Source organism: Acromyrmex echinatior, unplaced genomic scaffold (assembly GCF_024713525.1).
Source record: "Acromyrmex echinatior isolate Ae372 unplaced genomic scaffold, ASM2471352v2 Scaffold20, whole genome shotgun sequence".
Taxonomy (NCBI): Eukaryota; Metazoa; Arthropoda; class Insecta; order Hymenoptera; family Formicidae; genus Acromyrmex; species Acromyrmex echinatior.
The window spans coordinates 230,490-257,365 of NW_028259054.1; the positions used below are offsets into that span (position 1 = coordinate 230,490).

Sequence of the window (26,876 nt, forward strand, 5' to 3'; positions counted from 1 at the left end):
ATAATATATGTAAAAGTTTTATTATTTTATATACAATTATATTGGGTCATCTAAAAAGTATCCGCGGTACTTTGTCACTAGATATATGACCATCAACACACATCTAGTGACAAAAAACCGTAGATACTTTTTAGATGACCCAATATATATTATTATTTTATATACGATATTTATTTATTATCATTTTTTAATTTGTCACAATTTTGAAGTATTTTTTAACATGAATTCAAAATTTAGAAAATAATGTGTTTAAAAAACTGGAGGGAATGGCTAAAACATGGCGGACCAATCACAAGTGATACCCATATGGCGTCACTCTGATTGTAGGCTCTCTACAAAGACATAAGGTACGATTAACGCGATGCTACAAACGCTTTGAAGCGTTTTTTAATTAGTTTGCAAAATTCTTTCTTTTAATAAATCCATCAAACGTTTCAAAGCATTTGTAGCGAAACTTTGATCACAGCCATAGAGAATGAATTGCGCGAACCGTGTGTAAAAATGGTCGATTAAAGTAAGAGAGAGGGGCCGTGGAAGACGGCCATTTCTATCTCTTTCCATTCAATGATGTTAAGCTGGAAACACAATAAAAAGCACAGGCAATAGGAACAGGGAATAAAAGATTTCAACTTATCAGAAACATAGAATAATAGAATGGACGCTTTCTGATAGGTTGAAATCTTTTATTTCCTGTTCCTACTGCCTGTGCTTTTCATTGTATTTCCAGCTTAAGGGGATGCTGGAGTGTTTTATCCTGTTTTATCATTAAATATTAAAGACTCTTTTTTCTTAATTGTGTTTATGGATTAAAAAATCCTTCTCCACAATTAAAGTATCGACAACAACGCAATTCGCCAGTTACATTTGAATACGAAAAACAAAAGAAAATTGAAGACTTACAGTTTTGTTATCGGCTTCTGTAGTCAACACATCACAATATGTGCTGCATATAAGAGTTCCAGATCTTGTACGTTCATAAAAAGTAGCTGACGAATTGCGGAAAACCTAAACGAACAATGCTATGCTTTTAGAAACGCAGTAGGAGTTTTAGTATAAGAGAAAAGAGTATCCGAAAATTTCATTTGTATATTACGAGTGAAATTGACGTGAAGCCATGAAACTAAGCAGTATTTTAGTTCCACGATATTCCGACAAGCGGCGCTGTCGGAAAAGTGCGTCGCTGAACCATAGAAATGATCTGAATTATCGACTTACTCAGGCCCATATCAATAAACGTGCCCTGATCAAAGTTTTTTCTTTTGAGAAGAAAAATATTATAATAAAATAAATATGATATTAGTTATTTCAATTTTGTTGAAATAATTTCTTCCTAAACAAGAAACATACCATATTATTTACATATGAATACAAATGAAGATAATTATTTTAATTACACTGTTCTGTCCTTTACATACGTTTTATTTAGTAAATTATTGATGCATATATAACATATGTATATATATATATATATATATGTATGTGTATGTATGTATATATATATATATATGTATGTGTATGTATATATATATATATATATACTACATGGGCTGAAAAGTCCCGGGATTTTTAATGAAAACAAGCGATTTTTGGGCAAAGTTATATTTATTCCTCAACATAGTTGCCTTCGAGGGCGATACACTTGGTATAACGATTTTCCAACATTTCGATGCCCTTTCTGTAGTACGAAATGTCCAAGCCTTCGAAATACGCCTCGGTTTCCGCGATGACTTCCTCATTCGATGTGAATCTCTTTCCCTGGAGCCACCGCTTGGAAACAGATAATAGTCACTGGGAGCCAAGTCTGGAGAATACGGTGGGTGAGCAACCAATTCGAATCGTAATTGGTCCAATTTGACCATCGCTTTCAAGGACGTGCGTGATGGTGCCTTATCGTGATGGTACAGAACTTTTTTCTTCGCCATATGGGGCCGTTTTTTCTTTATTTCGTCGTTCAGTTTGTCCAATAACGCTGCATAATACTCTCCCGTAACTGTTCTTCCCTTCTGCAGGTAATTGATGAAGATTATGCCATGCGCATCCCAAAAAACGGAGGCCATAACCTTCCCGGCCGAGTATTGGTCTTTTGGCCGCTTTGGTCGGCTTTTGTGGCTTTTTAGCCACTCTGCAAACTGCCTATTGGACTCAGGCGTATGGTAATGGACCCACGTTTCATCCATCGTCACAAAACGTCGAAAAAAGTCCGCTCGATATATTACGCTGCAACAACGCCAAACCGGCCGTTGAATCATCAACGCGCTACTGTTTTTGGTCGATGGTCAGCAAACGCGGCACCCATCGTGCCAATAGCTTTTTCATCTCCAAAACATCGTGCAAAATGTATCCCGCCCGTTCTTTTGAGATGCCCATGGCCTCAGTTAACTCGCGCAACTTCACTTTACGATCACTCAAAACGATTCGATGCACTTGCTTTACGATTTCCGCATTCGTAGGCTCTTTTGGCCTTTCAGAGCGAGGTGCATCTTCGGTGCTTGTACGACCCATTTTAAATTCACTAAATTACCGATAAACTATTGTTCTCGAAGGAGCAGATGTGGGATAATATTTCTGCAACCATTTCAATGATTGTTCAGAAGTTTTTCTTATCAAAAAACAATGTTTGATCAAGATACGATATTCCTGTTTTTCCATTTTTTTTACGAAGGCGAAAGTAACGCCACTTAAACGACTGTAGCTTGTAAACGAATGAACGAAATGTCATGAAACTTCATATATAAACTAGTGACCGATGAACCTCTCGAAATGAATCATGTTCTGTGGCTATTGGATCGCGTGCTACGCAATATGGCGCCGGTGGTTACCAACCACGGCGAAGGACGTATGGCGGGAAAAAGTTAGGTTGAGAATGAGCGCTACGCACTGCTTCTGATTTTATGCCATGAGGCGTTTTAATACACACTTAATGCCTAAATACTGAATACAAATGTTGATTAGAAAGTAGAGACGTGATGCGCGTGTAAGTCGGCTCGGATACCGGCATCGTGTCACAGAGTTACAATACTAGAACTATGAAAATACACTCTAAGAATTTATCTGACGACGCTAATAATTATCGCGGACATGAATAATGATCGGTATCGGCCTCGCGGAATACACAAAGTAATTCGGAGCTTTAACGTCCGAGTTCTAACTTACTGACTATCGCAGAGACTTACACGAGGTCTGCACGCGGCACGCCATGACGCCGAAGAGAGAATGGGAAGAGTCATGGAAAGAACGACCGTATCAGCGTTGCGACGGACGCGCGCAGCGCCGCAGCTAACGTTCGCAGCGCCGCAACTAACGCTCGCAACGCCACAGTTCATTTTCTAGTGGCGCCACCTATTGAAAAATCCCGAAACTTTTCAGCCCATGTAATATATATATATGTGTATATATATATATATATGTATATATAATAGCACGCGTGTGCGTATGTATGCGTGCGCGCGTGTGTGTACATATATACAACACATGTCTAAACTTTATTTACTGAATTATTTACACATGTATATATCAAGGTTCGGAACGCGATGTGTGTTTCGATTGAGCTTCCATTCTGCTCGGATGTCGGAACGACAAGCGGCAATGTCGTAGCAGACATAGTATATATAAATGAAATTTTCGAATACTCATTGCTTTTATACTAAAGCTCGTAACTCGTTTCTGTAAGCATAGTATTATATCTTTATATCTATTATATCTTTGAGGTTTTTTGTAAATCGCCAGCTACTTATTTTAAACGTGGAAGATCTGAAATTATTGTATATAGCATATTTTTTATTCGACTCGGTTGTCGAAATGTCGAAACCGTACTTAGTAAGAAGCGCCATTCCTCTTATCGCGCACAAGCGAAGAACCGCTATTTAATTACAGAAATGGATTGAATCATTGTATAAACTAGCAATATATTGGTTCATATAAAAAGTATCCGCGGTTTTTTATCACTAGATGTATTGACCATCAACACCATCTAGTGACAAAAAACCGCGGCTACTTTTTAGATGACCCAATATATCAGGATTGTTGTTTAGACAAGGAATCATGCGTCCTTGCTGCATCGACGATGATGCCAGAACCGACAGAAATCACATTCTTGAATTGCAGAACGAATTAGTGAAACAGAAGTACGACAGAGTGAGACAGAGCAAAACAAAAAAGGATAGAAACTCCGATTGTAATCGATGAGACTCCGCACGCCGAGCTGGGCTCGTCGAACGAAACAGCGAGTCTATCCTTCAGAGTCTCTCTTTTTCTCTCTCTCTCTCCCCCCCCCCCCCTCTCTCTCTCTATATGGTCGCTTGTTTTTAGCGACCGAAAATGCTTTCTGGGAAATTTCAGCCGCTCAATGTGTATAATTAAGAGGAGAAGAAATATTATAGGTAACATATTTTAATAAATTATGCTAATTCTATATCCCTTCAATTTATGTATAATATAATAGCAAAAATAATTTCAAAACACGATAATTTACGAGATATTGATATTTCCATAATTTTCCATGAGCGTTATATACTACATTCATAGAAATGATTTGTAAGACCTCGGCGTGGTCTCACGCGTAAGATGCGAGATCTGAATGTTAGAGATCTCATGATCAATTCCTTTTTTCTTTTTTCATAATTTTTTTTTTAAATAAGTGACATTGTTAATAAACATATATTACAGGCTAAATATATTTTTATTTAATTATTGAAATTATATGTGTATTTCTAAAAGTTTTAAACCGACAATTGTAGCAAAAAATAATTGACGTAGTATGCGTCGAATAGATACAAAATCAATATTTTTATATGTAAAGATATTATATATGTGAGATCTGTTTATCTTTAGAAAAAATTAAAAAAAAAATCATGTTTCTGTAATAATGTTACGTTGATGTCGATCAGTACTTTCTGTGAAATGTTTTTTTTATAACTATCATCCGAATGAAAATTCTGATAATCAATCAAATCGCAAAAGTGCGATGATTAATATAATTATAAGGATGACGTCAATATAATTTTATAATTAATAAATCAAAAAGCCTTTATATGTGCCTTTATATGCAATATACAAATAATTTTTTATTTACCTATTGAAGTGATTCAGTATTCTTCCTATAGTTATTAGAGTACATGTTAAATTTTGGGTTGACTTTTGAAGCGTCGCCTTCTTTCTCTCCGCCGTTCAATGCTCGACGGCTGAGCCGCACCGGATTGCGCGCGGATGTGTATGTCAGGAGCGTTGCACTAAGAAATATGCTGCGACCGTACCTTCCAGAAAATTATCAATCCTTTACTTTCTTTAGTTTTCTGTGATGTCTTCTTTATTCAACATGCCTTCTTTATTCACATGTTGAATAAAGAAGACATCACGGAGTTATTGGAGTTAAGTCATTCCAGTTTAAAATTATGCAACTCGTTCTATATCGACTCTTATTAGTCTTAAATTGATATTATCAGTATTCTATATTAAAAGATATTACATTTTGTGGCACATAAGCATGGTCAGTAGCTCTTTGAAAGAAAACCGAATGTATCATAAAAATAATAAAGTAATATTTTAAAAGTACATAATATTCAGTAAAATGTATTTACTTATTAATATGATGTTCAATCACTATTATTAAGAAAATAACAATTATGTAAGAAGGAAAATATTTTTATGATAATTTTCATGTTGGAAGGTATGATAGCAGCATGTTTCTTATACTGTGACGCTCCTGAGATGCACGTCCGCGCGCGATCCAGCGGTTCAGCCGTCGACTGTTGAGCGGTTGTAAAGGAAAAATAGGCAGCACTTCAGAAATTGGCTCGAAATGTGTAACTGAGCACACTGAAGTACACATATAATTTCTATAATTTTATAAAAATATATTTGGAGTAATATGTTCATTAATAACGTTATTTGTTTAAAAAAAAATATGAAAAAAAAGGAAAAAGCAAGATTGAACATAGGATCCTCAACATTCTAATCTGGCACCTAACGCCCGAGACCACGCTGAGTTTTTGCGGACCGCCTCTATGAACGTGGTACATAAATTACACGGAAAATCGTAAACTATATTTCGTCAACTACCACGTTTTGAAATCATTTTTGTTATTATACATTAATGAGAAAGGTATGATTAACTCTTTCACTTATAATATCGTGTGAGACTCGTAATAAAGAAATCAGGCCAAACATAAGTATCATTGATGAGAGCCGTGGTACGTGTATCAGGCCAAACATAAACAACACGTTCCAGACTGTTAATTATGGCACGCGCCATCGTAACTTAAATTGTAGGACAAAGGATTAATATAATTTAATAAAAATTATGTATTGTCTAGAATGTCTCTTTCCCCCTTATGATACACGCCAAGCGGCCGAGATCGCCGAGAAAATATTTTCGGTCGCTAGAAACAAGAGACCACAGAGAGAAGGACAGAGACAGACTCATTGTTTTGCTAGCGAGCTTAGTTCGGCGTGTCCGCGCGGAGACTCACCGATTACAATCGGAATTCTTTTTGTTTTTTCTCTGTCTCGCTCTATCGAAATAACAGAAATCGAAAGAATTTTAAATCACAAACAGGGTTGCCAGTTCTCCATTTTTTTTTGACACACTTCGGTTTCTTGGACTAATATTCAATACTCCAGCAGATGTGAAAATCTCCAATTTTTGTCTGGCAAAAAAAAACGGAGAACTGGCAATCATGTTTGTGAATTAAAATTCTTTCATTTTCTTTTTATTAAATTATATCATATATCTTTCTCATTAACGTATAATAGCAAAAATAATTTCAAAACATAAACATTGATAAGATATACAATAGTTTACGATTTTCCGCACTGTATCGCGTTCATCGAGGTGATCTGCAAGAACTCAGCATGGTTTCGGGCGTTGAGTGCAAGATCAGAATATTGAAGATCTTATGTTCGATCCTGCTTTTTCCTTTTTTCATAATTTTTATTTAATAAATAACGTTATTAATATTAAACATATTACTCCAAATATACTTTTTATAAAATTTCAGAAATTATATACGTGTACTTCAATGTGCTCGAAATTAGTTGTGCATTTCGGGCCGACTTCTGAAATGCTGCCTACTTTTCCTTCACAATCGCTCGACGTTTGACGGCCGAACCGCTCACACGCGGACGTGTATCTCAAGAGCATCATAGTATAAGAAACATGTTGCGACCATACCTTCCAGCAAATTGTCATGAAAATATTTTCCTTCCTACATAATATTGTATTTTCTTAATAATGGTGATTGAACATCATATTAATAACTTAATATATTTTACAGAATGTAATGTATTTTTAAAATATTACTTTATTATTTTTATAATAAAGTAATTCAGTTCAAAGAGCTACTGATCACGTTTTTGTGATCATGTTGATCATGAGAATATAATATAGAATTTTACTTTACCGCGTCATATATCTGGTCATCTATTTGTATTTTTCTTTTAGTAGAATAAACCTGGAGAATGCACTTAAATGACATATCAATAATAGAACTTCAAAGATAATAGATAGTTTTAACGTGGATTTAGATACGGTGAACGCCTTTTCTTAATTAGTCGCTAAGAAGAAGATAATGTGACCATGATATCGATTATCGAGTATCTTTTTTCTTAGAGTGAAAAACAAAAATTTTTTGTATGTTTGTGTATATATATATATATATATATATATATATATATGCATACATATATCATTTTGCGTGACGCTGTATGTGTTAGAAAACAACGGTGTTATACGAGTCAATCAGCTGTAACCAATATGACCCGCGTTCAGTATCGTTGCCGCGCAACAGTACTGTCAATTCAGTAGTGTTCTACACACAATCATATATATGTGAATGTGTATATGTGTATATAAATAAATAAATATATATATATATATATATTTATATAATGTTTTGTGTCCACAAAATAGAAAAAATGTGGTAGCATATTGTCTGCCTTTGGTAAGAGAAGATTATGGGTGCTTTCTAACAAGCGACTCAGTACAACACAGTATCTCATCCTTATATTGGCGAACAAGATTGTAATGATGCACCGTGTCTCTTATTGGAAAGCACTCTAGAAGGTCAAAATTGATTATTGTGATGTGTGTTTCTTGTTGGAAGGCACCTATAAAGCCAACATGGGAAAGGTTAGCATCTTTATGTCATTCGTGAAAATATCACTTTTATTTATCATACAAGTGATATATAATAGTTAAATGTTATAACAATAAATTGCGCTTTGTCTAATTATGATCCAATATCAGAGGCATTCATCGTAGGCTGACTATTTTTAATTTACTGCCAGAGGCGTTAATCATGAGTTGGCTAGCTATAACAAAATGCCACAGCTGCAAATCGTGCTTTGGCTAATTATAAATAAATGTCAGAGGCATTCATCGTGGACTGACTATTTTTAATTTACTGGCAGAGGCATTCGATTATCAAATTTGGTGAAATATTAGGGAATCAATTTGTAGAATTTTGCAATTAAAAGAAATGTGAATAGATACATTGTCATGATGGAATCAAAAGCTGATTGCTTGACATGATGGAAACAAAGAAATTAATGAAGAAAAAAAAAGACTGAATATCAGTAAACAGCTTCTTTGAAATCTTACAACTTTTGTCTGAAACGTTTTTTCTGAAAACGTTATGTAATGGCCTTATAGCACAAGAATGGCCGTAATTCAATCATAGAAGAGAACGTGAATCATAGGTCAACGTATTATATTTTGGCATATTATGCATGCCTATACAAGTATAATTCACATTCCTTTATGATTATAATTATAGTCACCTTTATGTTCAGCTCCTAAATCCGGAGTCTTTTTGGACACCCTATATAATATATATGTTATACATATATATAACATACATTACACAGTCAATAGTCACATGCATAATTTTCGTACGATGCTGTACGTTTATGAAATATATATAAGTATATCATATTCAAAGCAAATGTATACACTTATAGATCAATGTGTACGTTGACTAACAGCAAGTTACAATAAGTATATTTTTACTAAATACACTCTGACTGTGACTTAGATATATCTTCGGATGTAACCATGTATTTGAAATACATGTATACACGTGTAATGTAATAGCACTTTTTCTTTTATTTTCAATACCATTTTAACTTAGGATGTAACATGTATTGTCAGTACGTAAGTACATTGCACATACATATGTAGCTATTCCATCTCTTTTTATTATGTTTAATGGGCCTTTTACAATTATAAACCATAAATCAGCCATAAATAAGAAGTCAGAAAAATTGACTGTGATTGATCAATTTTTAGCTTCTGACTCCTGATTTATGATGGCTTATTGTAGAAGGCCCATAAAAGAGAGATAGAAGTTACTCATACTTAGCTTTTCATGCAGATATATAATATAGACACATTAGTGAATATTAGAATTATATTTTATGTGCATTATGATGTACACACAATACAAAACATAAAATATATTTCTAATTCATATTCACATACGTGTGTAGCTACTTCATCTCTTTTTGTTACGTGTAACAAAAAGGTGTACTGATGTCCTTTTTTTTTACGTTTAATAAAAAGAGATATGTTTTTTTTTGGTCAAATATACATATATTAATGATATATGCTTTTATATTTTTAATATCAGAATATACTAGATGGGGTGAAAAGTAACCTCCTTGACCGCCAGAATGCGCCACTACTGCAAAAAAGTTTATGGTGCCTTGTAGTCCGTTCATATTTAGGCAGACATGCCAAGTGGCAGTGCGATACTGCCCTTAGTTTTGTTTTGAGAGCTGATTGTTGTTGACGTGTTTGCGAAAACGATTTTCGTTCTCTCATAAAACATTATTTTTTGAGAGGCAAAACGGCGAAGGAAACAAAAGAAAAGTTGGATAAATATTATGTGGCTAATACTCCGTCAGATTACACCGTCAAATATTGGTTTCGAGAGTTTCGTGGTGGCCGCAACTCCACTACCGATGAAGTCCGCAGCGGCAGGCCCTCCGATGCGGTTACCGAGGAAAATGTCAAAAAAATACATGAAATGGTGTTGGCTGACCAGAAAGTGAAGGTGCGCGAGCTAGCAGATGCTACAAAGATTAGTACTGAGCGAACACGCCATATTTTGGGCGAGATTCTGCATAAGAAAAAAATTTTTTTCATTCCCAAGGAGGTTACTTTTCACCCCACCTAGTACATACAACTAACATAAATCAAAGCTAACGAGAGTCAAACGCAGATGGTCAGACGTAACATCTTAAAAAAATAATCAAATTACGAATTCTCTGATAAATCTTCATTTTATGTGTACGTATATACGCATTTTATATATATATATATATATAAGTGTTGGAATTAATTCGTAGCGTTTTACAAGAGATGGCACAAGCAGTACACTATTTCGTTGTTACCTATAGTTCTGTATACATTGTAAACATCTATCATAGGACGTCATTTGCCGTACATAACCTTTCTTGAAATCATAAATAACAATACTGTATAATTCATTGAATATGTCAAAATTTGTGCCAGATAAAGTGTTTTTGCGGGGAGTTTTGCTTCATTACTTTAATATGAACAAAAGTGCAGCTGAAGCTCATCGTATTTTAGTGGATGTGTATAGTGAACATGCTCTGGCTGAGCAAACGTGTAGGAAGTGGTTTGCACGTTTTAAAGCTGGTGATTTCGACTTGGATGACAAGGAGCGACCTGGTCAGCCGAAAAAATTTGAAGATAACGATTTGCAGGCACTGCTCAATGAAAACTCATGTCAAACACTTAAAGAATTATCTACGTCATTGGAAGTTGACTTCTCAACAATAGGAAAACGTCTTAAAAGTTTGGGCATGATCCAGAAGGAAGGACATTGGGTCCCATATGAATTGAAACCAAGGGATATTGAGAGACGTTTTCTCACGTGCGAACTGCTGCTTCAACGGCAGAAAAGAAAAGGTTTTTTGCATCGGATTGTTACCGGTGACGAAAAGTGGATCCATTATGACAATCCAAAGCGCAGAAAGTCATGGGTTAAGCCCGGCGAACCATCAACATCAGTGGCAAAGTCCAATATCCATGGCTCAAAGCTCCTGCTCTGTATTTGGTGGGATCAGAAGGGTGTCATATACTACGAACTGCTAAAACCGCATGAAACCGTTACTGGAGATCTCTACCGACGGCAACTGATGCGCTTGAGCCGTGCATTGAAGCAAAAACGGTCGGAATACTTCGAAAGACACGATAAAGTCATCTTGCTGCACGACAATGCTCGCCCACACGTTGCAAAACCGGTAAAAACATACCTGGAAACACTTAAATGGGAAGTGCTACCGCACCCGCCGTATTCTCCTGATATTGCACCTAGCGACTACCACTTGTTTCGATCATTAGCTCATAGCTTGTGCGAGCAGAAGTTCACATCTTACGAAGATTGTACAAAATGGTTCGATTCCTGGATTTCATTTAAAGATGAACAGTTCTTCCGACGCGGTATTCATTCACTGCCCGAAAGATGGTCAAAAGTAGTAGAAAGTGATGGGAAGTACTTTCATTAATGTATTTTTTAATGCTCATGTGAAATAAATAACATTCTTTCATTAAAAAACGCTACGAATTAATTCCAACACCTAATATAATATGACAATATAATATAAATAAAATAAAAAATAAAATAAATAAATTACGATTTATTAAAATAAATAAAATAATAAGAATAAACAAAATAAATAAAAATTAAAAAATTAAAAAAATAAAATAAAAGAATATTAATACAGTAAAATAAAATATAATCTAATATAAAAATATAATATAACTTTTATATTTATTAAAAATGCATTTATTTTGTATAAAAACGCTTTTCAAATAATCAAGGTAACACAAAATACCCGAAACAAAATGAGGCACATGTTCGATCCGTTCGAGTGATCTTACGGAGGTTAGGTGACATGCTCACTTGTCCTAAATCTGTTCGTGTCACTGAACATTTGAGCAGCACAAACTATCTAACTGAATGCAGCTCCAACTATCTTATTTGTGATCCAAGTGCTCTCTGGGTTAATTTGGAGCATGCGATGCGAACAAACCTTGAAGTATATTGAAGCATGCGACGCGAACAAACCTATAGAGTGCGTTCCGATATTCACTGCCAGTACTAGAAATTATATAGTATACGTCCCGTGTACTATAGATTTTCAGCACTGGTAGTGAATATCGGAATGCACCCATACTCACTCTAGGAGCATCCAGCGTAACCAATCAGAAGCAATCCGCTATTGTGGTTTGTCACGTCAGCGGTACTTATAAAACTTGTCCAGGAATGTCCCTGGCCAAATTACAAATTTTTCTTTACTTCAATAACCGACGGGGCACTAGAACTGCAGGGACCGCCCCTGACATCTTCTCCCCACCTCACGCGCCCTACCAGCATGGAGGGGCACCTTTTTCCTGAAAGCGTTCGGGTTCTAAAAACGGGATTTGCTCTCGCGAGCAGCGAGTTTTTGAGGAGTAGTTCAAAACTTCCCGGGGTCGGGTCTGATCGAAGAGAAACGGTCTCTTCCAGAGTATCGCGATTTCTAGTTAAATTCCTAAATTCTACTCGCGTGAGCAATCCAATCTAATCATAGGTACATCTTATTTAATCTTCCTAGTTAACCGCGTCTAATTATTATAAATAGTTATAACATAAGTCTGGATATGTATGTAGCAACTGCAGAAGTTATAAAATACACTAATTACTTTTGAGCAATTATAAGTACGTATATATATTAATATTTGACGAAACCTCTCCTTTTACAATAAACGCCGCCGCGAGTATACGTTTATCGTTTAACTTGGAGATCGTGTGTGTGAACGAGCGGAATCAGCGCCGGCCAATCATCGAGCACCTACAAGGAGCCTGACCAACCAGAGTCCAGACTGAGCCGCGCGTCCCGCACCACGGACCGAACCACCAGCAAGATTCATGAAGGTATTACCATAGGTTTCTTCTTAATCGAAAGGACGCGCAACTCTCGATTTGTTACCCGCCATTGGTCCCCGGTTTGTCCAGGTATCAATTACCAACGGTTGGACTTTGGGAAGTAACAGGTTTCGCGTTTTACTGATTATTGATTGGTTACGCGGTTACGCGATACGCAGCAAATATGCTTCATGGGACTCCATCCTTAGGTATATTCACACAAACTTGCATAGCCTTATATATCCTTAGAGGGTGCATGCCAATGAATTGCGCCGCATATCGCTGTAGCAATAACACTATTATTATTACTATAGTGATATGCGGCGCAATTCGTTGACATGGTGATGATGGATGTAAATTTTGTATGATATGCAGCATTCAATGCAAAGTATGAAATAATAAATAAATATTCACAAAACATTAAAGGATGAATTTAACTAACTTCATTTCACAGTAGTCGACAGGAGTCGATGTTAAATATATTGATATGAAATATATTGATAGTAAATTCAATATGGCAGCTACTACGAATTAGGGGCTCCGCATAATAAAAGGAACAGGGAACAGAGAACAGAGAAAGAAAAATTTCAATCTATCAGAAACTGTGTATTTCACAATACATGATTTCTAGTGCAGAGCCCCTTACGCTATTCCGCTGCTTGAGTAGGCACTCTATGGGTTCTATGGGTTCCGTCATCTTGACGGAAAAGCGGAAGCCGATCGGAACTCACTGTAGTAGTAGGCGGTACATTTTGCTTGCTGTTTCTGTTTTGCCGCGAGTTCTGATTGGCTTTCGCTTTTCGGCTTTTCCGTCAAGGTGTGGACCCGGCCTAAGACTCTACATTCTTTAGTCTGTTTTCTGTTTCTGCATTAGACTACACTAGAAGTCGCTTTCGACAAATATCAAATATTAGATAGTGTTGATCAACACCATCTAGTGACAAAAAACCGCGGATACTTTTTAGATGACCCAATATATACCTATTTCACTTTAAGTTCCAAAAGTGTACATTGGTTCAGCCACAGAAAACAGACCTCTTCTAGATCTAAAAGTATAATCCAATCAGTGCGAAGAAAACTTCCAATAGCAAAATAAACGTTTTGCTGAACGCAGCTATCATAAAAATATTCGATTGAAGAGCTTGTGACCGAACTTATATGATAACTGACGAAGATTTCTTATTGTCATGAATTACTGTTCATCATTTTACGCAATACTTTCTTTACGGTATGAAAATTGTGCTTTATAAACATATATATATATTTTAATATTTTAATAAAAATTCACATATGTTATTTAATTATATAAAGATCTTTTAGCACCAATATAGAGGTTAGATTCCAAATTAGAATATTTTTGAAATTTTTTCTTTTAATTTTGTAATTTTATGTTTTTAATATTATAATTTTCTCGAAATATTTATTTTTTAGAGAGTATTATATTATTTATATCGGATAAAATTTTGAATATGATTTGATTATTGAAATTTATGAAATTGTTTATTTTTGTGCATTGTTTTCTGAAAGAAAATTTATATTATTTATCAGTTTATCAAATTGTTATACATTTAGATTTTTTATTTTAAATAGAAATGTAATTTAAATTGAATTTTATTTATAATAACGTAATAAAATTTTTAATTTAGATAAGATATAGTACTGTTCAAAAGTTACTGTTAAGTTTTTTGATTTTTAAGCTGAAATGAATTTGCATACAAATTTGTACAGTAGACACCTAGTGGCAGCTGCACATTGTATATAAAGTATAATGAGATTTAACAATATGCATCATGATTCTTTATTTTTTTATTAATTTTTCCAAAATAATATTTTTGTACTTATTTTGCTTTTCATGTCACAACCATAGATTTATCATCATGATCTAACTTTAGTTAGATTTAATGTGTTACATTATGGCAAAGATCTATGGTGCTGAAGAACGTACAATAGAAAGCCTTCATAAATATTTTCTAAAATAAGGATGGATGTACAAGAAGTTTTCCTAGCAATTTGGCACTTCCAATTTGACAGTAACTAAGTTTCTTAAGCGTTGGAAGATCTAGACAAGCTATGTTGAGAAGAAAATAGGCCAACCACACTACGAGTACTTTTCTTGTCATTCATAACATCTTTCGTATATCTAGCAGCGATTTACATCTCACGACCTTGGATATTGCTAAGAAAATATCGACTTCTGAACAGTCTAATTCATCTGTACAGATCATATGCTGTCGCCTGAAAGACTATGTGAACGATGGCCAATGAAGAAATCACTCGTTTCTATAAAGAATTGGAAGATTTGAGTGAAGTATATCAAAGCATACCTCAACTGGACACTCTAGCAAAATCTGATGGAGCAAACAAAAGTAAATTTATGTTGTTTAATAATGATGGTATAACATGGATTTGTTGCTGGATAGCTTTGCTTCTAATGCTTAAGAAACTTGATCACTGTTGATTTAGAGATAAATTGTTAGGCAACCTTGTTTATCCATTCATGTTTATGGTCCTTTACGATAGCTGTCTGTTGTTCATATCTTGAGGACCACAGGTCTTTTCCATAATGTAAAACACTAAATCTAAAAACACTAAAATTAAGTTAGGATAAAAACAATGGCTGCAATAAAAAAGCAAAGAAAGTTCAAAAGTGTAATTTTGATAAAATTAAAAAATAATGGTGTATATTGTCAAATCTCATTATACTTTATGTACAAGGTACACCTAGTATCTACTGTAAAAATTAGAGCGCATTCGATTTGCTTTGATAGAAGTTATAAATCAAAAACCTAAAAGTGATATACTTTTGACAGTATTGTAAATTGGATGACGGATGAATTTTATCATCTGTTATCCAAATTACAATATTTTATACTTCTGAAAAAATATTAATAATGCGAATAAGTTAAATTTATATATATATATAAATTCAACTTACTCGCATTATTAATATTTTTTCAGAAGTGGGTAGAAGAGAGAGATCAAAAAATAGTTTATATGTAAAGAATATTAATTTTGGAGATTAATGGAATAATGTGATTGTGAATTATTTTTTTGATATAAATTATATTAGGTGTTGGAATTAATTCGTAGCGTTTTACAAGTGATGGGAAGTACTTTCATTAATGTATTTTTTAATGCTCATGTGAAATAAATAACATTCTTTCATTAAAAAACGCTACGAATTAATTCCAACACCTAATAAGTTTTATTAATAAAGTTAATAATATTATAAAATAATTGTTTTAATAAAAATTATTTATTTTTATGTCTTTAAATTACAAAATTAATTTCATTTAATTAATCAAAAAGAAGTATAAAATATTGTAATATATATATATATATATATATATATATATATATATATATATATATATACTATAATAAAATCTTATGCTAATGACAATATTATAAATTGTTTAGGCAATTTTGGATATAACAAGATATTGAAATAATTATATCATAGATTTATTCTATGGATACATCAATGACCAAAGATAAAAAGGTTGTCTTTAAATCTGTAATATTTATAAATCTTATATATGTTGCTTGCTTTACACACACGCACGCGTGTGCACATGCACATGCATGCACGCGATCGCGCACACATATATACAGAGTGTCCGGTAAGTTTTGACAAAGCGTTTGTGTGTAGATAGAACGGACTAAACTGAGTCGTAAAGTCTTTTACTATTTCGCGATGGTTAACGAGATATTAATTTATAAAAATAACTGGTTTGTTCGGCCTATTGCCAAATATAAGCGCGCGGCGAAATAAGACCATTCAGAGAAATGCACGTTCTTTGTCACTAGATATGTTGTTTACAAGCGACGATTGGCATTAACGTGCCTAGCGACGGCAAATGCGCGCCTCATTAGGCGGTCTAATCTCGCCGCCCCCTTGCATTAATGGTAGACCGGGCGAATTTGGCTATTTTTATAACTTAATATCTCGTTAATCATTTCGAAAATTGCAAGATGGTAGGACTTTTCAACTTAGTTTACTCCGCTTTATCTACACAAAAGCGCTTTGCCAAAAATTGACAAAGTCAAAAATGACTCTCAAACGACTGAACGTCCAAAATGGCTACAATTTTCACAGATATCTTGCAAAACATGTATGATTGTAGTACTAAAATGGATTTCGATGAATAATGTCATCTTCATGTTGAGGCTCAAAACTTTTCAAACGATTCTTATATATAATATATACAGGGTGTCTCATTTTAATTTCCTCAGGCCAATATTTCGAAAAATATGGAAGATATAGAAAAATGTTTCAGACAATAGTTACATAGGTTTAGAGAGATACATATTTTGATCATGTTTTTTTTTCTTAGTGATGGCATCAAAAAGATATGAAGGTCATTTCCACTTTTTTTAAATGGAATTGTATAATTTTTTTTACACAGAGATTCCTTTAATTATTTTGCATATAAAAGTATTAAAGTAGTGATATAAAAAAACTAATAATTTATGAGATATTTTATAGCATATATTGACATAAAAATATTAAATAACTTGTAAACTATTAACTTGTAAACTATTTTTATAATCATACCTTAATACTTTTATGAACAGAATGATAAAATGGATCAATTGGTAGAGAGAAAATATATAGTATTGCTTATTTAAAAAATTATCCATTTTGCTCTCATATTTTTTTAAAGTATTATAATTATGTGTTTTCTTCACACCAATTGATTCTTATTATTCTGTTCATAAAAATATTAAGGTACGATTATAAAAAAATTAATAGTTTATAAGTTATTTGATATTTTATGTCAATATTTTGTTCCGAAATAAGATATAGCACTGTATTCATAGTTCCTTCTCGATTTTAGGATTCTTAACGACTTTAGGCTGCCTCAGCTGCTTCAGCTAAGTACGCCTTGAGCTGAAGTTAAGGATTGATAGGTGTGTAATTTCACAGTGTTGACTTGAGTAATCCTTACTGAAGTATTAAAAAATTGGTGATTTTTCTTGTGCTACTAATGGCAATACTGACGAATTGTTAAGATTTTACGCATTATTATTAAACATGTCAAATTACAGCAACTTGTTTTTTTGTATTATCATATATTTGCAAAATTTTCGCGTTTTTTGCTGGCAAAGGATTTTGATATTAATGCATTTGCTTAATTTTCATGTTTTTCATGGACAAAAGATAAAATGTGACATGGAAAGGCAGATGTTTCAGAAACAGAAAAACTGTTTATTGTTCATCAAGTAACTAAAAATAAAGAAATTTTGGAAAATAAATTTCTTCTTTGCGGAAAATTAACATATTCACCTAAGTGTTTGACAAACAATATAGACATTCTTCTAATTATATGTGAAACAGAAGATTGGTTATATTTCCTTAAATCGCCATGATCTAAAAAATAATGCCTTATATTACTTTATTTTATAATATACTTAAATTTTATAGTATAACTTATAAAAAATCAATTTACAGATATCAAATGGCATAATTTTATCTGAAAGCTGTTCGTGGCATAAAACCTTAACGCAATTAATAATTGCATCATAGGAGAAATTGGAAGTCATCGCCTGGTTGGCTTTTCCAAGTTTTGCGTTATCATCGGCAGCAAAATATCTCGTTACTTTCTTAAAGCGAATTCTTCTAAATTTTTTATCTAAATTCTTCTAAATTATTTATCTTAATAATATTCCAGCGGATTTTCTGCATCGTGAATATATAACATTTTTGTAATCGGATTATAAAATTGTCAATTTTTATATTTGCGATCTCATAAAAGTTATCAAAGTCTTCCATATTTTACAACTACACGCAACAATATTAACAGAGATGACAAACATCAGCTCTCATTCATACACAAATTGCGCGCGTACTTAGATTAGGAATCCTATCTAAAAGAGTGTTCAAGAAAGCTGCTACCTTTCCTTGAGTGAAAGAACGAAATTAGTTCTAATGCGTAGACATCAGATGGAGCAGTTTGACAATGAATTGGTAAACTCGACTTAAGGTGACCTTCAAGTACAGGGTTGGCCATATTCGACGGAAAGATGTTTTTTTTTTTCAATCATGGGAAATGTCGTTACTCGATCTAACATCTCTTTCCCATGATTGAAAAAAAAAACATCTTTCCGTCGAATATGGCCAACCCTGTATTCTTTAACATTTGAGGACTATGAATGCGGCATTATAAAATATCTCGTAAACTATTGATATCACTAAATATCACTTAATATTTTTATAATTATTATATTTTAATATTCAGAATAATTAGAGGAATCATATTGTGTAAAAAAAATATACAATTTTATTTAAAAAAGTGGAGTAACCTTCAATCTTTTTGGCACCTCCAGCTAGAAAGATCAAAGCACCTCCAGCATAACGACCAAAATGTGGCCCTTTCTAAATCATGCAACTTTTATTTGAAACATTTTTTTATATCTTCCATATTTTTCGAAATATTTACCTGGAGAAATTAAAATGGAATACTTTGAGCGCACGCACGCACGCACGCACGCGGGTGATTCTTTGGAAAATCGACATGACATCTCGCCCTATAATTTTCGATATTATTTATACTTTGCCAAAGTGCTCTTTAGAAAAATATAACGACTCATATTTTTTTGTTATTCTTTTAACCGTACTAATTGCAATTCTTTAACATTTTGAAAATATCAATTCTATCAGTTTTGTTTTACTTCATAATATATATAAAATATTAACGTAACAGTTTCTTATGTAAACAATTCTCTATTTTTTAGAAAAACAATCTCGATTGATTTAAATTTCATAAAAGCAGTGAAAATCATAAATCTTCGAAAAAAAACGCATTTTTTTTCATGATCCTAGGCATTTATTTAAAAATAAATATTTTGTTTAGAAAGCTGACAATTTTTTACATAAGAAACCGCTTCATTTAAATTGGGAACCAGCTCAATTATAATAAAATAATTGAATAAATTAATAGAATCAAAAAATGTAGAGGGAAATCGTCTATATCATACCCCTTAACGTTTAAACAAAATTTTAATGAAAGCACTGAAGAGATCAGAATATCTCTTACATTAATTTTGGTTCATTGGAAATAAAACAAAACGATACTTTTAAAAAGAAACATTAAATTATTGTTTAAATTAGATTTAAAAAAAAAGTAGTTTTCAGTATGATTTGGAAACCGGGTCATTAAATTGTATCACTGGATTGCTAAGGTGTACTTACCTAGCAAACAAGCTTATATTACTTATTATTATTTTGACATCAAAATAATATCTTTAACGTCAAAATGATCTCTCCCCTCTCATAAAATCACAGTCAATTTTTTAAAATTAAATCTCGCTTTGCGTGGAAAATTGTAAATTTCTGAACGATGAAAGGGAGACTATTTGAATATTAATAAACAAACATTAATATATCGCTGTAGAAGCAAGTTAATAAAACATACATGTAGCCATAGAGCATGAAAATGTGAGCGCAGCACATGCTTTCATCGCAGTATTTTGCAGCAATGACAGATTTTCTAACCTTAATAGTCATCAATTTTAACACTTAATTATCTCGCTTCACAGGGCAATCTCGCACTTTTTTCTGTCAGATTCTTTTATTTTGTACAAAAAACGCGTCGAATGAGCTTAATTTCATCGAAATCGGAAGTGAGGTAGTTCTGGATAATTATCAAAATCAGTATATTAAAATCTTCTCAGTAAACAAAAGTTATGTAATACATAACACAAGTTATTAACACATGTAACGTATCTGTTGGTTTTAATTTCCCACTCGACAATATAACTATAACGTAACACACGAATTAGATTACAATTGTTGAATAAGAAATTGCAATTAATAGGTACGTTATATGTAACTTGTATTCACTTTATGTTCATTGGGAAAGTTTTAATATACTGATTTGTGTAATTATCCAGAACTACCTTACCTCCGATTTCGATGAAATTAGGTTCATTCGACGCGTTTTTACACCAAATGAAAGGGTAATTATACAGTTTATACACCAACCAAAAATCAATAAAATTAGGCTTATTCGACGCGTTTTTGCATGAAATGAAAGAATCTAGCAGAAAAAAGTGGCTCTGCCCCGCGAACCGAGATATTAAGTGTTAAAGATGTTAACTATTGAGGTTAGGAAATCTGTCACAGAGACAAAATGAGTCATTTTTTAAAAGAGCTATCTTCGATTTCGATGAAATTAGGCTTATTCAAAGAAAAAAGTCCGGGACTGCTTTATGAAGCGAGATATTGAGCGTTAAAGTTGATTGAAATGTTACTACGTAACAGGATCATTAATCTATTATGTAGACGGCTACGCCGCCTCGAACAAAAAAAAAGAAAACATCCTACCCGCTTGGGGCCTAATCGCTTAGAAGTTGGAGCCTAGACAGTGTTTGCTTGGAATATTTCTAATTCATGAAGACAGGGATGTAAGAACAGTCTTTTAAGAACGATCTTTGGTTCGGGCGCCCTGAACCAATAAGCATTAGTCTACATGACTAATTTACACTCCACTGTCTACATGACAAATAATGATTACGTAGTAACACTTCAGTCAACTTCAACACTCAATATCTCGCTCCGCAGAGCAGTCCCGCACTTGTTTTTGCTAGATTCTTTCATTTTATGCAAAAACGCGTCGAATGAGCTTAATTTCATCGAAATCGAAGATACGAGGGCAAGTCAATAATTAATTTTTAGAAAAACATAGTAAAACACATTTTTTTTGATTGATTCATTTTTATTTCTCAACATAGTCTTCTTTTAGCTCGATACATTTGATCCAACGATTCTTCAACTTTTTCAAGCCGTCCGAATAATATAATTTGTCCAACCTTTCAAAATAAGCCTCTGTTTCGGCGATGAGCTGCTCTCTGATAGTGAATCTCTTTCCTCCGAACCATTTCTTCAGGTTTGGAAACAGGAAATAGTTGCAGGGGGCTAAATTTTGCGAATATGTTGAATGGGGAAGCAATTCATAGCGAAATTCGTTGAATTTGGCCATCAGTGCCGTATGAACCCGTGCATTGTTTTGAGAGAAGAGTACTTTCTTCTTCGCCAAATGGACGTTTTTTCTTTAAAATGTTATTGAAATGATCTAATAAGGTTGCGTAGTAATCGCCATTGATCGTTTGCTTCGACGGAAGGTAATCGATATGAATTATACTGCGTGCATCTCAAAAAATTGTAGCCATCACCTTTCCGGCCGACTTCACGGTCTTCGCCTTCTTCGGAGCTGGTTCATTCCATGAAGTCCATCGATGAAGTCCATTGTTTTGACTGTTCCTTCGTCTCGGGTGTGAAGTAATGGATCCATGTTTCGTCCACATTAATGAATCGACGCAGAAATTCATCTGGATTATGTTGAAACATCTCCAAACATTGTTTTGAAATCGTCACACGATCGCGCTTATGGTCCACAATGAGCAAACGTGGCACTCATCTTGCCGATAGCTTTTTCATACCCGATTGTTCGAGCAAAATTGAAATCACTGTGCCATGTGATATGCCTGTGGCCTCAACAAGCTCGCGCACTTTTATTCGATCAGTCAAAACAATATTGTGGAAAACTTTATGATTTTTGACGTAGCAGCCTCAAGTGGACGTCCCAAACGAGGTGCATCACATGTGGATGTACGATCACGTTTAAATTCATTCACCTAATTGTATACAGTCGCAAATGCTGGTGCAGATGTGCTATGAACATTATCCAACTCGGCTTTTTCTTTCGGCGTTAAACCTTTCATATGTAGATGTTTGATCACTGCACGAAACTCGTTTTTTTCCATTTTGCAAAAAATACAAAGATTTGCTTTAATCGTCCACAGAAATGAAATCACGCGACGAATTCTACTCCAAATTTGACAATAATCAGCTGAAAAATGCTACTTGTTAAAAAGTAATGTGATATGACACTGCGAGTGCCCTCTGACAGATTTTCTAAGAACTTATTGACTTGCCCTCGTAGCTCTTCTGAGGAATTACCCTCATTTTGTTTCTGTGACAGATTTTCTTAATAGTTGTCGACGTTAACGCTTATATCTCAGTTCGCGGGACAAAGTGACACTTTTTTCTGCCAGATTCTTTCATTTTATGTAAAAATGCATCGAATAAGCTTAATTTTATTAATTTTTGAGGTGGTTGGTGCTAAACTATACAATTACCAATGAAAGAATCTGGCAGAAAAAAAGTACGGAATTGCCCTGTGAAGCGACATAATTAAGCGTTAAAATTGATGACTATTGAGGTTAGGAAATCTGTCACAACTTATTTCACAAGGTTATTCTTTAGAATCCTTATATTCTTCAGAGTTTTTGAGTTACAAGTCTTTTAATAATTCTTCGCGTCCGATGCTAATCAAATGTAACTTAACAATGCGTACGAGCTGTGAGAAGATTATGGGAGTTTGCTTTGCATACGAAAATCATATCGGTACAATATAAAGACCAGCGACAAGTACAATTTACCTAACTCTATTTTTTCAAATTTGCGAATAGGAACATAATTTACAAATATTTTGCTAATTTGATGTTATATTGGGTTGTTCGGAAAGTAATTTCGTTTTTTCCCGACAGAGGATTTAATTATATTTTTTCGAACCCAACTTCACACTTAAGCCGCATAATCATTATATGTTTTGACAGCTGATATAGCAAGGCTTGTGTGTGAAAAGGTTCAATTGAATCTACGCAGTAGTTTTTGATTGGTGTCCTTTTAAATATGGAGAGCAATAAGCAGCATTTTCGTCATATTTTACTTTTTTACTATGGAAAAGGTAAGAATGCTGTTCAAGCCAGAAAGAAATTAACCGATGTGTATGGAGAAGATGTGTTGACAGTACGCCAGTGCCAGAACTGGTTTGCAAAATTTCGATCCGGCAATTTTGATGTCGAAGATGCACCACGTTCTGGAAGGCCGGTTGAAGCTAAAGACACGATAAAGACACGATAAAGGCATTAGTTGATGTAAACCAGCGAATAACAACACGTAAGATCGGTGAGAGGTTAAATTTATTCATTATACGAAAATTGTCTTTCATTTTCACAAAAAAAAAAACGAAATTACTTTCCGAACAACCCAATAGATTGAAGAGATTAAATATCAATTATACCCTGTAGTACACTATAATTCAATTACCCACCTTGTATTAATAACACTTTAGGTAAATTATACTAAAACTTAGATTAGACATGGAACAAAATCAATTTCGAATGTCACTCGTAAACAAACAGTTCGAAGAGAAAACAAAAATGACAGTTCTTAAGCCTTGTTACTAGCATTACATTAGTGTTATCTTCTTAAAAAAAAAAATGTTTCGTTCAGAAAATACAATGAGGTACGATTTAGTCAATTCAATCTTATATCATAAATTCTATGACTACCCTTGATCTACTAAATTATTTATGTTGCAATTGAACTAAATTGGTTCCCAATTTAAATAAAGCGGTTTCTTTTGTATAAAATTATCAGCTTTAAAAAAAAAAAAGATTATATCAATATAAATGCTTAGGCTCGTGAAGAAAAACGCTTTTTTCGAAAATTTATGATTTTCACTTCTTTTATGAAGTTTAAACCAATTGAGACTATTTTTATTAAAAAGTAGAGAATTTTTTACATAAGAAACTGTTACATTGATAATTTCTTAAATATTTACTATGGCATAAAAAAACCGATAGATTGATATTTTCAAATTTAGAAATATGATAATAACATATTATACTAACTGAGAGAATAATTTGTGTTTTGTCATTTCGACCGTCTGTTAAATAATGACTAAACAAGTAACATAGCGGTCAATTTGAAGCAAACTATAGTTTATGATATGTATTATATCACGAACAACCTTACAGTTTATTAAGAATCTCAGTGTAAGCATGATTTAAGGCAACGGTATCATGTTGTAAATTTAACTCATTGGTCTGTCGATTAATGTGTATCATCTCCGATATCAATCGTTTATTATAATAATTCTCCACATCCAGAATCTCCACATTTTGCCAATCAAAGTCATGATCGCTTTGGAACCTATGATATGTAATCATCGAATGAGTGGATGTTTGACTATAGATATTGTTGAGGAGGGATTGCAGAGACGTAAGGTTTAAGGAATGTGACACACAAGTTTTAATCTATGAAACGTATATTCTGTGAAAAGCTACAGTTACAGAACAATGAAGTAACAATCGCGACGCATGTCGTGCTCAAACTGGTTCGTCGAACTATGCACGCAGAGACGAACGTGCCGGTGGTAGAAGCGCCATCTGTGGTTACCGATAGCGTAGCGTTAAAGTGAACTTCCCAATACTTCCCCTCAATACGCGATCGAACCAAAAAGAAAAACTATTACTCATGTTTCTCCGAGACCGATCAGACTCCGGCACTTATCGTGCTTAGGTCTCGGTAAACCTTCCGTTAGGACGTCTGCAGCCATTTCTTTCGTTGAGACGTGACGCAGCTGAAAGGATCCGTTGTTTATAGCTTCACGAACAAAATGGTGTCGTATGTCGATATGCTTTGTTCTAGCGTGGAAGATCGGATTCTCGACTAGTTTCAGCGCTCCTTGATCGTCGCTGAAAACGATGACCTCAGGCGGGTTCTCTGAATTGAGAGATTTCAGCAGTCCTTTTAAATGAATGGCCTCTTTAGAGGCTTCGGTAAGAGCCATATATTCGGCTTCTGTCGAGGATAAAGCCACTGTCCTTTGCTTCCTCGATTCCCAGGATACAGCACCTCCGTTGTACATGAATATGTATCCGGTGTACGACCGTCTGTCTATGAGGCAGTTTCCCCAATCAGAATCCGAGAAACCGATGATTGAGCTTCCGCCACATCCGTAGGTAATCCCGATGTCCGGTGTCCCTCTCAAGTAACGCAAGACGCGTTTTGCAGCGGTCCAGTGTTCTGTAGTTGGTTAGAAACTGGCTCAGAAAACTCACGGCATGTGCAATATCGGGCCTCGTCGCAATAGCCAAATACATCAAAGTACTCACCAACTCACGGTAGGGCAACTCGGCATGCTTCTTCTCTCCATGGCGCCTTCAGGGTGGGCCAGTTTAACTCCAATGTCCATAGGCGTTGACACAGATTTCGAGTCGGCCATCCCAAATCTTTTCAGGACGTCTAAGATGTAACCTTTCTGGCGAATCGAGATACCTCCGTTGTCTCGATTGAACTCCAGTCCTATGCAGTATCCAATCTCACCTTGATCCTTGATGAGCCAAAAATTGTTTGAGGTTACGAATCTCCTTGATGCTGTCGGAGGCGATCACGATGTCATCGACATATACAGCAATTAAAAGTGTGATTCCCCCACGATTTATTCGGAATATGCAAGAATCGGCGTCGGTAGGAATGCCTCCGTACTCCTTGATGGCTTCACTAATTTTATTATTCTAGCTTCGTGCAGCTTGGCGCAGGCCGTAAAGGGATTTCCTTAGAAGGCACACCATGTCGCCAGTCCTAATCTGGTCTAGCATCTTCTTGACCTTATCCTCGATTTTTCTTGATGCCATGCCAGACTGAACCACTCGCTGCATGGTTTCTTCCAGAAATTCCGGTAGCTCCATGAAGATTTCTTCGTCAATGTCTCCATTCAAATAGGCCGTCATCACATCGATCTGATGCATCGACATCTGATGTTTCGCCGCCACCGCGGTTAGAGCACGAATCGAACTCAAACGCGCTACTGGCACAAACGTTTCGTGAAAGTCCACTCCTGGCTTTTGGGAGAAACCTTTTGCGACCAATCGAGCTTTACGGCGTTCAACGACTCCGTTCTCGTCGTACTTATTCCTTAAAACGAACCTGCTTCCAATCACGCGGTTTGTCGGTCTTTGTTCGAGTTCCCACGTGTTATTTTTGACGATATTGATCACCTCTTCCGCCATGGCGCGGAACCATTCATCCGCGTCAGAGCAATCCATAGTCTGACGTATGGAGATCTCCACCGAGAAGGCGTATTCCAT

The 26,876-nt window shown here is 34.5% G+C and overlaps 1 protein-coding gene and 1 long non-coding RNA gene across 8 annotated transcripts in view; both read left to right on the top strand.

Annotated features, from left to right (window-relative positions):
• Nucleotides 1-4,510: 4,510 nt before the first annotated feature.
• LOC147906557 (uncharacterized) overlaps nt 4,511-26,876 on the top strand; it is a 270,166-nt gene continuing 247,800 nt past the window's right edge. The window contains exon 1 of the long non-coding RNA XR_015548330.1: nt 4,511-5,665. This is a non-coding gene — a long non-coding RNA (uncharacterized LOC147906557). The remainder of the gene's footprint in view (nt 5,666-26,876) is intronic.
• The window catches only part of Marf (Mitochondrial assembly regulatory factor), a 203,599-nt gene continuing 190,716 nt past the window's right edge, over nt 13,994-26,876 (top strand). For 3 of the 7 annotated variants that reach the window (XM_087416298.1, XM_087416303.1, XM_087416304.1), the window contains exons 1-2: nt 14,004-14,160; nt 16,353-16,434. Coding sequence is in view for 1 of the 7 variants with exons in the window: in XM_087416304.1 (XP_087272430.1) it covers nt 16,405-16,434 (30 nt within the window). In the remaining 6 variants the exon portion in view is untranslated. Of the gene's footprint in view, nt 14,161-15,152; nt 15,299-16,352; nt 16,435-17,822; nt 17,847-26,876 lie in introns of those variants that run through there. The other 4 variants (XM_087416305.1, XM_087416300.1, XM_087416299.1 and 1 more) reach the window with 4 other exon arrangements.